This window comes from Aptenodytes forsteri, unplaced genomic scaffold, assembly GCF_000699145.1.
Source record: "Aptenodytes forsteri isolate BGI_AS27 unplaced genomic scaffold, ASM69914v1 Scaffold53, whole genome shotgun sequence".
NCBI classification, from domain to species: Eukaryota; Metazoa; Chordata; class Aves; order Sphenisciformes; family Spheniscidae; genus Aptenodytes; species Aptenodytes forsteri.
Genome location: NW_008795909.1, coordinates 11,981,258 through 11,995,627, shown reverse-complemented (window position 1 = coordinate 11,995,627; position 14,370 = coordinate 11,981,258). Strand labels below are relative to the sequence as shown.

General features: G+C 49.6%; 1 protein-coding gene across 1 annotated transcript; it reads right to left on the bottom strand.

Moving 5' to 3' along the window:
• Positions 1–7,029: 7,029 nt before the first annotated feature.
• On the bottom strand, positions 7,030–13,107 carry DNASE1L3 (deoxyribonuclease 1 like 3). The gene is made up of 9 exons (XM_009284457.2): positions 13,102–13,107; positions 12,800–12,970; positions 10,989–11,077; positions 10,257–10,349; positions 9,843–9,955; positions 9,210–9,322; positions 8,688–8,845; positions 7,680–7,776; positions 7,030–7,418 (listed from the first exon to the last, which is right to left on the bottom strand). Exons 1-9 carry the CDS (start codon positions 13,105–13,107, stop codon positions 7,290–7,292), a joined length of 969 nt encoding a protein of 322 aa, XP_009282732.2. The 3' UTR covers positions 7,030–7,289.
• Between the last annotated feature and the right edge of the window lie 1,263 nt (positions 13,108–14,370).

The window sequence follows — 14,370 nt, the reverse complement described above, 5'->3', positions numbered from 1 at the left end:
GTTGCTTCAGCCTTTTTGAAATAAAGTATTAAAGCGCAGCTCCTTCCAAAAGCTGTAATGCAGTGTTTTGGCTCAGGTCCTTGCCTTGGGCAGGGGAGAAGGTGAGCCGTCCACAGCCTGGTACAATCTGGTCTTCTCCTTCAGCATTTGCATGCTAGTATAATAGCTCTCATGCCATTTGTCACCTGGTATATTCTTCTTGCAATATAATAAACACTGGATGATACCGTTTGGTATGTAGCACCAAGTGCCTTGCTTTATTAATGGGCTAAATCATGTTCCCCGTGATGCCTGTGCTGAGGTGTGCCAGTGAACTTGCGGCAGCTGGGGCATTTGGTGACCGCAGGGTTGAGTGTGGGGTGCACAGGCAGAGTGGGGGCTGACGGTACATCTTTGCCCTTTCCAGTATCAGTGTGAGTGACTATCTTTAATAAATTAAAGATATACATATCTTTAAATTATTTTAATAATTTAAATTGTTAAATCTTTAAATTATTTCAAATTTTAAATTAATCTTTGGTTTATTTTAAATATATATTTATACATATCTTTGATATAGTAAAGATAATCCCGCATACTTAATTTTTCTGGAGGTGTTATTCCAGCAGTAAGTCTCCAGTCCCTGCCAGGCCTGAGACTGCGCAGAGTACTTTGGATCTCCCTTCACCCACCAAACAGCACAGAGCTGCTCTGATGTTTTTCGGGTGTATTAGCAATGCGGGGTGGTGGGGCTGTTGCTTAGCAGACTCTAGTTTTGGTCAGATTATGCAAACCCTGTAATTAGTTTTCCCTCTAATTGTCTGTGGAAAGCGAGATTGTGAAGTTTCCAGTCCAGAACCTCTTTTTTCTCTACTCAGTTTTAACTTCTAAATGTATTTGTTTTAAACTGATTTGATTTTATTTTCAGGTTTTTTTACCCCACGTTGAAGTGTACTTGCAGTACAGACAATGCACCTTTCTCACTTACAAAAAAGGAAACAAACTATGTATTAATCGCATTTAAAAGCTTGTCCAAAGTGGTTGCATATAAACAGACATCACTTGACAGAAACTGGGATGGAGTTGCATGAAACTGTTAATTCAGGGAATGGCACAATGCTTTTTTACACAGTGTTTTTTATTTGTTTGAAGAAAGACTCTTTCCAAAGCATTTGTTATCATGACAGCTGGCTGCGCCGCTCCCTCCCATGGGCCAAATGAAACCGGTTGCGCAGTTTGGCCTCTGCCAGGTCAGGGACGGCTCTGGACCTGCTGGCATGCAGGGGACGGGGTCTTGCAAAGCTGCTGTCAACATCCCCAGGTGTTTATTCTGTGCTCTGTGCCAGCTGGCTTGGAGGATCTTATTTTTCTTATTTTCTTTTTCTTTTTTTTCTCATTTATTTTTCTTATTTTATACATCTCCTGTCTGCATCCAGAGTAGCAGAAAGGAGAGTCTGAAGTTTTGCCACCAGCAGTGGGGGTGCAGGACGTGCCACCGGAGCACCCAGCCCCACGGTATTGCTGTGGGCCAGGAGCAAACCCACCTGGTACCCACACCTTTCAACATCAAACTCCCCAATTCCTGTAAGAAAATGTTTATTTTAAAAAATAATTTTTCCCTGTGTTACAGTAACTTAGAGATATTCCCATTCCCATCCCTCTGCGAGGTGCCACATCTTCACGGCTCCATCCGAGCTGGAGAGAAGTAGCAGGATGGGTTACAGCAATTTTTTTTTCTCAGCAGCCTGCCGTAATCGTTAATATTCAGCAGGTCCCTCTCGCAGAAGGTTATCAAAACAGCCCCGCTGCCAGCTCTCCCTCTTGTGTGGGGCTGTTTCCTCAGGGCCTCCTGGGAAAATGCTTTTAAATGGCTTTTCAGAATTTCTCAGACTCTCAGAGTTACTTTTCATAGTTGTGAATTTATATTGCGCACACAGAAAAAACATTGTCACTAAATCGGGCTGGATTTATAGCTTGTGTTGCTATTAATTTGACCAGGATTTAAAGCACATTCTTTTATATAACACAAATGAAAGGCTAATATATGTGATTTTAAAATCTATTTGATAGGTAAAATATGATTTAGCAGGACCCAGAGGTGTGGTGACAGCTCTTTCCTGTGATGAACTGCCTTTCTGCAGGACCTTGGTACTGTAAATATTTACATCCGTGCTTAGCTGAAAGCCTGTGAATCCTTCGAGCCCCGTGGAGGAGCTGGCCTTGCTGGGAGGGTGTTTCTTTCTGACAGTGATGTTCTGCTAGGGTATTTTTTTTTGGGGGGTGGGGGGTGGAATTTTGCATCTGGCTTCACAGAAAATGGCTGGGGTCAGGCCCCCCTCCCAACTGAGACGCGCAGAAAGCGGTCATGTCTCAAATGCCAGCATTTGCAGAGCTTTTCAGGGAAAGTTTCTGGTTCCTTTGCCAATATGGAAATTAATTCCCATAAATCTGTCTCCTGACTAACAGAAAATACCCTGCAAACACCAACAGCTAAGGCACTCTATTTAAAATGACACATGAAGTATTTAACCTTGTTTTTTACACTGGCTAGAAAACCAGACTGTGTAGAAAGGCTGTTCATAGTTTTATACCAGGTGATAGTGGAGAGGTGGTGTCGCTTAACTCTCGGAATGGTGGAGAGGAACGTGGGCTAAACCCGGCCCCGGGGTTGCAGAAAGAGCCCCCAATCCAAATCGCAATTTCCCCCAGCACCGGAGATGGGGTCGGCGGCATCTGCCACAGGCAGGGATGGCAGAGAGGGGACGGTGGCCCTCGTGCCGGAGCGGCCTCACATTGCTCCCAAAACCAGGTACAAACTGCCAAAGGGCAAAAGCGGAAACACTGAAAGACATCCCAAGGGACCAGGCAGGCTGGAAAGGCTGTGGTCACTGCTGAACTAAACCAGCCACCCTGATGCTCTTGGTGCGGGTATGGCAAGGGGACACCAAGGAGTCCCCTGGGGTGGATGTGCCCTGTAACCTGCCAGCAACTGGTCCTGGAAGCCACTGCCTGCAAGCAGGGCAGTCTTGTAAAGGTCATCGCAGCGTGTTTCCTAGTTAAATAACCGTGGACAATGAACAAAAAGGCCTGGAGCCAAAAAACGTGCTACCTTTTTGTTGCAAAACTCATTTACAGATGCAGTGAGACAGGGACACTTTGGGGTCAGCTGCCGGCCAGCTCTTGACAGTGAATTGAAAAGGTGTGTGTAGAGGCACACACGGGGATGCAGATCTATGGGCTCCTTTCTAAGGATGCAATTGTGTTTCCTTACTGCAGGTGGGTTTGCCGGCTGTGCTGCGGCTTCTGGGCCTAAATACCGCGGGACCCCCCCCAGGTGCTGGGATTTATAGCGGTGCCACCAGAGGGTGCCCTAATAATATTTAATGCGTGCACGGCTCCGCATCGCGGGGTGGCGAGACGCCCTCGCAGAAAGGAGAAACCTGCGTTATCCTGGGCAAGGGGCTGACAGAGGTTGTGGAAATACTTTTAATGACCCATAGGTGGAGAAAAAAAATGTGAATGTTCTATTTGTTTTCCTTTTTGAATAAAGGCAGGGAAAAGATGACTGCTCTCTGCACCTTCTGCTCTCCGTCTCCTTGGCTTGCTCGGCAGAGAAAAGCCCCACCAGGGACCACTGAGCACTGTGCTCCAGGGAGACTGAAAACAAGCTCCCTGTGGGTGCCACGTGAGCACCGCCCAGGGAGCCCCTGCTCCACTCTTGGTCCTTTTCTGCAGCAGATGCTCCATCGGTGAGTGGCCAAGTCCAACCTGGGGCACTGAGCTGCTCCCCACGATCCCTCCAGATGCCGAGGGAGCCGTGAAGCAGCCAGCCTTGGACCAACTGCTGGTTTCGGCAGTCCCATACCAGTAGGCTCTTTGATTTTTCTGCCTTTGATATTGCTATCAGTGCTACTGGCCCTGGTGTACGATAACGCAACACAGCCTTTCTCGGGGCTGCAGCTCAACTGCTTGCTGCATGTCTGTATGTGGCTGTTCATCTGTACACGTGTATATCTGTATGTCCAGACACAAGATGCATACGGGTCCCAGCCCAAACCCCATCAATGGCAGCTTTGGCACCTGCTTCTGTTCGCCTATTGCCCATGTGGAGGGGAAGCAGCGGGAGCTTTGGAGGGTGTCCAGGCTTGAATTTCTCATGTTTGTGTGTATTTGTGCACAGTTAAACTTTCAGGAAAGCAAAGCAAATGTGGATGTAAACTCAAATAAGAGAGGCTGAGCTGCACATGGGTATTGCCGTGCCAAAGGGCTTCAGAGCTGGGGACACTTGCCCTGATGCAGAAAGGGGACAGTCCCCAGTCCTGTTGACCTCTTGTCCCATGCAGTTTGTTAAACAGCACACCCCAGAATGTCTGTCTGATTGATGGTGGTTTATATATCGTTTCTTAACGTTCCCCTAGTGCCGCATGTTCAACCACAGTGCATGCTGCATTGGTCTGTGTTTGGGGATATACAGGCCCCGAATGAACAAGCCAGGTGGGTCCCTGTGGGATTTTGTACCAGCTCTCCTGTGTCCTCATTGCTGCCAGTACCTAAAAGGAGGCAAAAGGAGGTACATAGAGCCTCACCCAGGGCCAAAGGGTCTCTTGCCCTGTGGCACAGGCAGAGAGGTGTCAGGGCGCTCAGGGGTTAGTGGGGAGCAGTGCCGAGGCCAGGAAGAGGACACAAGCCCTGTTCAGATGAGTCCAAGGTGCAGATGGACAAACCTAGCCAGTGGAGATGATGGAGGCTATGGAGAAATGGCAGTCCTGCCTCAGGCTGCTGCTGTGGGTTCCTGGGAGTTTCCCTGCCAAGGGACTCACTCCCCCAGGGCAGCAAAAACCATACTCGTGTGGGTTTCTGCAGGGCAAGAGGCAGCCCTGGCTCCATCCCTGGTGCAGGGCAGCAGGGATGTCCCGTGGGGCTGTGGAGGGGAGTCTCTGTGCGGCGGTGGAGACCTCGGGTCTGTGGGAAACGAGGATGCCTCCAGCATCCTGCATTAGAGAAGGGCTTCCCAAGGACCCAAACCTGAGGGATTGGGGGGTCTCAGCACTTTTTGTTCAGCTGGACCCTATCTGCTCTCTGTTCTCACCTGGCCAGGGCTGCTGTGGAGGAAACAGAGTTTTCAGCTTCTGAAGAGGCTCTTTGTTTCTCTCCCAGCCATGATCTGAGACCTGGCTTGTGTGAGACAAAGTCTTTCCAGGCCATTTTGGATTCCCAATGTAAAACTCCGGTTTGATCATAAATAAAGCTCAAGAAGTCCCATTCATCTAAAGAGAAACCTTGTTCTGGCTGCAGAATACATCAAGGCTCCTGCGGGCTGGAACAACTGAAAAACCCCTTTGCAGTTGGGACAACTGGATAACGAACCCACAGTGGGGAAAATCTAGAGAAGACATAAACTGTTAAACATTTTAGGATGTATTTACAGTATTGTCTAATGAATGTATGGAATATACACAGGAATACCTATAGAGACCGACTGCCGACTGTATGAGCTTTGGATACCTCCCAGCCCCTTTCAAACGTTACGAACTGAGCACAGATGCTGTCTGTCTGTTTTGAGTCCCACAAAAGTGCATCCCAGCTCTCCACAGAGGAGCATCATTTTGCATTAAGATGTCTCTCTGCCAGTCAAATGCTCAGCCTCTCTGCAATAGCATCTCCAGACTGACAGCCGCTAACATCATGCCTGAGGCTGTGGCCGCTGCAGCAGCTGCTCTCTGGCCACGTGTCTTATCTTCAGATGCTGGGTAAAGGATTATATTCGATGTCGCAAATAAGGACAAAGCTTTTTCAGTAAAACTTAGTCATATTTATGTATTTTTCATGATTGAATGTATCCATCGTTGCTTTCCTAGAGTGTGATTTATTCCTTTGTGCATTGTTTCTTTCTGAAGGCCAAAAGAGAGTAGGGACTTACGTAGGACTAAGATGTGAGGCCAGAGACTTAGACTGATTTCAGCCTTCACATGGACCATCGCTGCTGTCAGCCAGAGAGTGGCATTTCTATAAAAATCCCAATGTAAATATTTGTTCTAAATCAGGCTCTTTCTCTCCTTTTGCCTCGGCTGGAGTATAACCGAGGGAGCTTATGAAATGCTGTATTGTTTCAAGATTAATTGCTACAGAAAGTTGGGGGGTTTGTTGTCTGCCCTGCACGCCTCCCCCTTGGGATAATCTCCTCTCGATTTAGTTTCTTTCCTCAAATTGCTTCTCCCCAGACAGTGAGTTTCGCAAAGGCCAAACTATGTTCCTCCCCTAAAAGCGTGTATTGTTTGCTAGCCCTCCCTGCCCCGTCATCAGACAACCTGGGGGTCGTTGATGAACGGAGATGAATATTGGCCTCTACTAACAGTTGGATTATTCCCATTTTTCAGATGCCATCTGTGTGACAGGGTTTGGTTTGCACTAAATATAGCCTGTGGGCTGAGCTGAGAAAACAGATTGCTGCACCAATATGTTAAATAATCATCATTGAAGTCTGGTTCATCAGAGAACTCTAGGCTGCCATGGAGGTTTTTTTGGAGGGGAGATGCAGCTCACTTCCACATCAGGTTGCTGAAATCAAATTTTAATTTACATTTTACTCATGCTCTCTGTTGGCAGCGCTGTCACCTGGGATCAGCAGGACTTCTCACCCGCGGTTTGCAGGCAGGGTGATGGCAGCTGGCAGGCAGGCAGGTGTGGGAACCACCAGTGCTCTGTTCCTGCTGCTCCCTCGTTGGGTTAGTGTGGAAAAGGGGCTCTCACTGCCTGTCCCTCTGGCTTTTCTTTCTGTCTTCCTCCAAGTCCTTGATGCTGTGAGCAGTTTCAAACCCAGGCTGAGCAAATACTCTAAGTTCAGCAACATTTTACATTGCAAATCACCAGGCACAGAACTGTGCCCCACTGGTTGCGGCTCTGAAGCATCCACACACACATGCACGAGCAGAAAGGTCCTTTTAATCCCTCTGCCCCTGCAGAGGAATGGCAGAGCTCCAGAGCCCGCGTGAATGCGTGGAGACCCCTGCCCTTCAGTCCGTACAGATAAAGCACAGAGAAGTATTTTATCTTTGCAGTAGCTCTTTACATTTAGGATCAGTACATAAGTCTAGTGTGCTGCTTCTAGTTGATTTATTTTCACGTACAATAAGGAAAATAACCTGAAGTTTTAATTCACCTTCTTACCCAAAATATTTGAAGTTTAACAAAATATTTGGGGTTTTTTTTCCACTAAATATTGCACTTGCTGTCAGTATATCTACACTAGTCTTCCACAAGATCTGCTGTCATCCATGTATTTCCATGCCACGTGAGAGGACTCAGCACACTCATGAGCTCAAGTGGCGGCTCTTTCTCGGTCTCCTCTTCTTTGAAAACTGCGATTTCAGCCAGTTGAAGAAGCCGCCTCTTGTTTTTAACTCAAACTCTACAGGGAAGTGGTCGCTCACCCCCAGTGCCTGCAAGACAATGCCACAGAGGGGTTGGGAGCCGGCCACCCGTGCTCTTTCCAAACCCTGCCCCAGAGGGTTTCACCGCAGCAGCAGAGAGGTGGATGTGCAGTGGTGGATGTGGAGAGGTGCAATGCAAGCATTGCATCACTTTGGGAGAATGCAACGGTTTTATGGAGACCACCATGTTCAAAACTGCCTGGATACCATTGGCTTTCCGCTCCCGTGTTAGCCCTTGCCCCACTGCAGCAGAGGCCATGCTGTGCCTACCTGCTCCTCAGTCATCTGAAAGTCCTTCTGGAAATCAAAGATGTTGACAGTGTGTGGCACGATGGCGTGGACGAGCTTCTGCCCGCTGACCACGATCCTGCAAGGAGCAAGGGAACGGGATGCTGTTATGGGGTGCCCGACCAGTGGCAGCAATGCTGCACCAAGCCAGTGGCCAGAGAGGTGGCCTTGATGGAGTCACAGCTATGTATGGTTTGTCCTTTCCCATAGGCTGCCTACTTAGAGATGCCATCACGTGCTTTCTGCTGAGTTTGGCTGATTGCTTTCTTGGGAGTGAGCCACCTAAATACCTTGGCATGTGTTGGCTTTGGAAGCCAACGTTAAATGACTTGTATCTAAACCCACCCCAACAGTGCTGCAAAGTTCAAAGCCGTACTTTGGATACAAAAATCATAGGACACCAGTGACTGGAGTCTCAGTGAAGTCCTGCTTTGATCCAGAAGCTCATTCTGCAAGAGGTTTAAATCTTGACTTATTCTGGGCTCTAATACGCTGATGTATTTATTGTCCCTGCTGAGGGAGCTGCAGGTAGCAACAGAACTCACCACGTGCCCAGGGAAGGCGAGGCGTCCCACCTCCTGAGCAGGACTGGATTTTGCATTTGTCAATCCAAATTATGAATGCAAGAGCAAAAACCATGGCGCAAAGCCAGCATGGAGGAGGCAACAGCGCCTTCCACGTGGGTATCTGCAGGGCTCTGCAGACGAGAAGTGCTGTTGTAATTGCCTGTCATTTATCTCCACCTAAGCCACAGCAATGGCTGGTTCTTGCATGAAATCTTGCCCTTTGTGCAAAACTGCTTGCCAACAAGCCTGCAATGTGCTTTGTGCTCCTGACTAGAAGTATTCAGATCTCATTTCCCCTGGACACTGTTTTATCTTTGAAGGCCTCATGCACATTTGCTTTATCTGACAGCCACTGACACCTTTCCATATTTTTTTTTTCTCAGAAAGTCATAAACAGGGAATGATCTGGCAGTAAACCCCTTACCTGTCATACGGGCAGCTTGTGCTTCTCTTCACAGTCGTGTCATTTTTGTCGCCGATTAGCCAGACAAATTCGGAGTAAGTCCTCAGCCGGATGTTCTTCCACTGCTTTTGGGGAACGTAGCTACATCCAGCATTAAAATCCCCCATGAAGATGAAGTTCTGGAAGGTAGGAGGGTTTTCAAAAGTAATCATGAGGACAGCTCTTCAAAAGGAGACCGGCAAGGACTTTTAGGGTCAACAGATGCTCCCAATAGCCCATACAGCTCAAATAACAAGCACTCATTGAGTGCAGTGGGGCTTCTCCTTTCTGCTGGGTGCACCACCGAAGCATGCTGATAAAACAGCAGTTTTACTGGGCGACCAAGTTTACCAATTAAAATGTGGAGAACTCAATAAAAATACATCAGAGACATTCAAAATCTGGGGCTTGTTATCAACAGTTTTAAGGTTATCAGGCTGCAAATAGCATGCCAGGTGACTCAGTGCCAAAGCCGCTGTTAGTAACATAGATGTGTCAGCTAACCTCGATTTTCCAGCGCTGTTTTACATCTAAATACACATCATAGAGCTCATCAATCTCCCGTACTGCTGTGTCTGGTGTGGTGTGCAGAGGGATTATAGCAAACTCTTTGACAGCTTAAAAACAAGGCAAAAGAACAGGAAAAAATGTAATGGTTAAACACGCACTGAATCACAAAAAAACAGAGATTGACTTGGAAGCAAGAAGGTTTTTCTGAAGAAGAAACAGCTTCTGTTCTGGCTGTGGATCAGAGAGAGGCATTTGCTGTGTAATTGCACAGTGCTCTCCATCAGCTGCCCAGCCGACGCTGGTGAGGTGCTGTGTCAGGCAAACCCTGCTCTGACACCCACGGCAATAGCTGCTCCTGCATGGAGTGCATCCACTAAACCACTGCCCGTGGCGGCGGCAGAGGCTTTCCTGGGGCTGCTGGCCGCGGGGCTGCAGTGTGCACCAAGCTGCGGGCGATGCTGGAGGCAGCAGCCCGAAAGGCAAATGCTGCTCTTGTCAGGAAATGCAGCGTGGGGTCAGGATGTGGCCCCTTTCGCCTGCCCCCACCACGTGCTTGGGTCCAACCGGCACCGTCTTGCTCCGTGAGACTTGCCAATGGGAGAACAATTTGTTTCTGAAACATCTCACCAGTTTTTGGAGACTGGAACCAGATGGCAAAGGGCTCTCTGGAGAAGGCATCCTCGTCGCCAGGCTGGGTGTCAGGGTACTGGTAGGTTTGTTTCACCGATACCAGATGTTGCCTGCAGCAGAATAAACAGGATAGGGAATGTCACACTCATGGCTCACCGGGATGTGTCTAACACTGACTCCGTGCTCTGACCCGGACCCTGGGCCATAGTCCGGGATGGATACAGCCAGGCTGGTGGCTGTGCCTGGGACAATCCCCATGCCCAGGCACAGCCCATCCCACCCACACAGCCTGCACCTCTCCTGCTCCCTTGGAGCAAAGCCATCACCACCATGTCCAGCCTGTCTCTACAGGGTTGCAACGCAGGAGGGCAGAGTAAGGGGCTGGCTCCTTGGTGAGGGGAGCTCGCTCACCTGTAGATGAAGGCATACTGCTCCTTGTAGCTCTTCCTTCCCAGCCTCTCGCTGACCACGCAGCTGTATTCCTCCTTCGGCCCCTTCAGCTGACTGGAAGGAAGGTGGTTTTCCTGAGTTTATTTCTGCGTTCACGAAGGGCCAAGGAGGAGATAATTTTGCCTGTGCCCAATGGTAGGGGACATTGCCTGCCTGACCTCCGAGGCGGATGGTAGAGACAAAAAAATCTTCTCAGGACCTGTGGTCTGGACCTGTGCTCCATCGCTGGCTATTTCACTCTACATCCTCCCTGCTTATTACAGCCTCTGTCTCTCTTTCAGCTCAGCCTCACGTCCAGCCAGGCGTACGCTGCTCTTTCCTCTGGACTGTCAGTCCAGGCAGGCAATCTCCAATCTAAAGCAATTCCTAACCCTGCAGAAAGGCAGCTGCCCTGCAGCAGCCCGGTGCTAGCCAGGCAAGGGCCTGTCCCTCCCTTTTCTTTTCTTTTGAGAATTATCTTTAACAAATTGGATCTAACTTGGTTATTTTGATTTAAAATATGTGTCCTACAGTGGTCTGGAGCTGGCTTTGTTCCTGGCCTTCAGCGAGGCTGCCAGAGCCTGGTCCTTCCTCAACGGCTGGGACAGAGCTCAGACCTTGAGCTTTCGCCCCAGTAAAGCAGTGCTGAGCAGAGCATGGGCTCTTGTCAAGCATCTTTCCCAATATTTGCCTATTTGCCTGTGGCCAGCCTACCTGGTGAGCTTCTCCACCAGGAGAGGACAAACCCGGTTCTTGTTCTCCTTTATTTCCATCAGCAACATGATGTCACAGCGAGAAATGATCTGCAAGGGGAAGGAGCAGAAGCAAGTTTGCACGCAGTGGGTTTTGGAGGATTAGAAAGAGGTTAGAAAGAAGTGGTTACTGGTGCAGGGGAAGTCCTTTGTGGAAGAAGCGGTGCCCAGCCTGGGGTTGTGGGAGGGGGGCAGAGGCCAGAGCAAAGCCCTTCTACTTTCAGAGCTGCCTCACGCCTGCATGGGAGCTGGGAGAGGGAACTTGAGAGCAGAGCAGTTTCGGGTTTGTTGAAAAACTTCTGTGCCTGCCCCTGAGGAGGAAGTGTGGAGGTGAAGGGACAGCGAGAGCCACTGCTGCGAGCCCGCTCTCCCCCTACCACTGCTGGGGTTCTGCCCCTGGCCCCCCCCCACCTATGGTCAGTTGTGCTTTTCTCTCCTCCCTGCCCCTTGCCACGTAGGTTTTCTTCTCTGCTTCGGACCGGTGCTGCGCACAAGCATCCCACTTCACTGGGTGGCCAGATGGATGTGGCAGGAGGATTTGGGGGACATCAAGGAGAGCCTGTTTGCATCTATCATCAATCCACTGCAATGGTTTCCACCCTTTTTCTGGTGTATATACCCCTAAGGTCCTATAGCTATGCGGTGCCTTCCGACAGCTGCGTGTGCTGTCAGCATTCACCTCTCCCAGTCATCTGTTGCAGACCCCTCTGAAATAGCCTGTAGAGCCCAAAGTGACCCCCAGTCTGAAAACAGGGTCCCACCACCTGTGGGCTGCAGCACTGCAGAGGAGCCGCAGGGTGCTGGGGAGAGGGGGGAGGCTGCCCCAGCCCGGCTCAGCTGCCACTGCCGGTGCTGGCATTCCCCACGGGAAAGCCAGGCTCACCCTGCAGCCCAGCATGCTCAGGGGCTTCCTTCTGCCCCCGGTTTTGTTGCTCTTTGAACTTTGCAGGTGATATTCATGGAAAAAAGCCCCTTTTTGCCCCTGAGACTTGTAAGAAATTAATATATTGCCCATAATTTAGTATATATTGTCCATAGTGCTGACAGTATAGGAAGAATGATCCAGAAATGTGAACTCCAGCAAACCCCTCTCCTCCAGCTGTTTGCAACGAAAGGATTAAAGCCCAACTAAACAGTGGCATTCCTCGCTGCTGCTGTTTGGCACACGCGGCCATCCCGCTAACACCAAGCACCATGTCCTCCATTACTGTGGCATCTCAGAGGGGAGTTGCAAAAGCTCTAAGTCCAAAACATGGTTCTTTTAAAAAGCTGAGTTATCTTCAGCTGCTGCAGAGGAAGCCTGATGTTGAGGGTTTATTTACATAAATTAGCAATCAGGCTTTTCAATTTTGTACCACACTCTAATATGATACTCTCTGCTGTCCTGAGAATACGTTTAATTAGACGAGAATATTTCAGAATAATTAGCACATAAGCAAGGTAAATAATGTATCACAAAACAAAGCTCTGTGGATTCAAAGTGAAAACTAATTTTACTGTGCACAGAGGTTTTCCTCCTTTCCTAACTCCATTTCCAAAGGAAACAGCAAATGTTGTTTCTGTTGTATTCCCATGCAGGCTAAAATAACAGCAAACACCCTACTCAACCACAGGCTGATTTTTACCTTAAGAGTATAAAATGATTTAAATTATTAACTCTTTTTTTTTTTTTACTTGAAATTCAACTGTGAAAAATAAATAAAGTGCAAGATCATGTAGCTAAGAAATCCTTGGACGGCTCAATGTCTGTCTCATCCAGGCAAACGAACATACCTTTACCACGGCATCGACAACTTCAGGTCTGGCTATTTTTGTTTCTCCAAAAGACCTCACGTTGAAGGAGCAGATTTTTAGGCTCAGAGATGGGTTGAAATTGAAGAGCGAAAGCAAGATGAAGAGCAACATCTTCAGGGACTTGGACAAAATGAGTCGTTGCGAGTGTGGCTATAAATATATATGTGTGTGTGTGTGTTTGTGCATCCGTCCCTCTGTGGCCAGTTGGGAGGTCAAACTGAGCAGTCAGCTGTGTCGATCACGAACATGAACAGGAATCACCGTTTCCTCCTTTCCCTCACTTCCATCTCCCAGCATGAAGCAGCACGGAGAATTTGAACTTCTGCCCTGGGGGAAAACCAGCTCTTCTGAGCCGACCTCTCCATTCTGGAGGATCAACTGCTCCGCCAGAGCCCAGCAGGGAGGCACCCACTGTGGGATGCCTGCCATGCCTGGGCACCAGCTGGGACCACCCCAGGCAGTGCCGGGCCAGGACCAGGCTCCCTGGCCCACTCCAGGTGAGAGGTTAAGAGCCTGCAGGACCAGGAGCTGGATGGGCGGATGGTGAAAGGCTCTGGGAAGCAGTGGTGGGGAGAGAGGGGTTTCTGGAGGGCACCGGTGGTGGACACGAGAAACCCCAGTGAAAAGCAATGGTGGTGGGACACCCTGGACACAGAGGTTTTGACCATGTCCATGTTTTGTTCTGCTTTTGCCTTGGTGGGAAAGTCGTGCTGTGAGAAAGTGATAAACCTTCCAGTGCTCCAGGCCACGTGCTTTTACCCACTTCACTTCTCCCTTCGCCCAGAGCTGTGACATGCCCTGCTGCGGGACGGTTGCTGCAGGATGGCCACATTCATTTGCCCACAGTTAACAGGGCCTGCTGGCTCAGCCACCGTGGCCCAGCCTTGGAGAAGGTATGTGATGCCCCCAGCGCTGCCCCCCAGACTCCCGGCCAAGTGTCCCCAGCACAGCAGTCTCGGGCTGGTGACCCAAGGTGCATGCAGGTCTGTCTCGTGCCGCATGGTGGAAGGGGACACATGAGTTTGGCCAAGACGACACTCGAGTGAAGATACTGCAGCTGAGGTGGCTTTTGCAGGGAAACCATCCCCCTGCCCTCCCTTCCTCGTCTGCCGTGTGCCAGCCCTCGGCTGGAGATGCATTTGTCGGCCCCCGATCAGGTATAGTGGCAGGAGGTATAACGAGAAGTCAGGCTAAATGGTGTCTTCAAGCGTCTTGGATTTTTATCCCTGTGCTTACAGGGTGCTTTCACATCCTCTCTCCTTTTCCTGAGAACAGCCATTAAGGCTGCTTGCACCCCGCTGCCCTGCCTGCACGGCCGCCCGTGCAGATCCACATTCAGAAGCACCAGTGCATGGCTCCTGACCCTGTCTAAATCAACTAAACAGGGTCAGATGGAGCTGACACAAAACACAGTGCATGGGGGGCTACCAAAAATGCAGCACAGCAGACCGCAGCGAGATCCCAGTCTTGCTGGGGAGGCAGCTGTGGCTCTCCAGGGTGCATGGTGTGAGCATGGGAACAGGCACCACAAATCCATTTTGGCTAGACAA

Bases quoted from the DNA above. Each gene is read 5' to 3' on its own strand.
- DNASE1L3 (XM_009284457.2), bottom strand. The intron at 10,350-10,988 runs GTAGGCTGGCCA...CCTTCCTTCCAG, and splicing joins CTGGTGGAGAAGCTCACCAG to TCAGCTGAAGGGGCCGAAGG. The intron at 8,846-9,209 runs GTTAGCTGACAC...CCTACCTTCCAG, and splicing joins AACAGCGCTGGAAAATCGAG to AACTTCATCTTCATGGGGGA.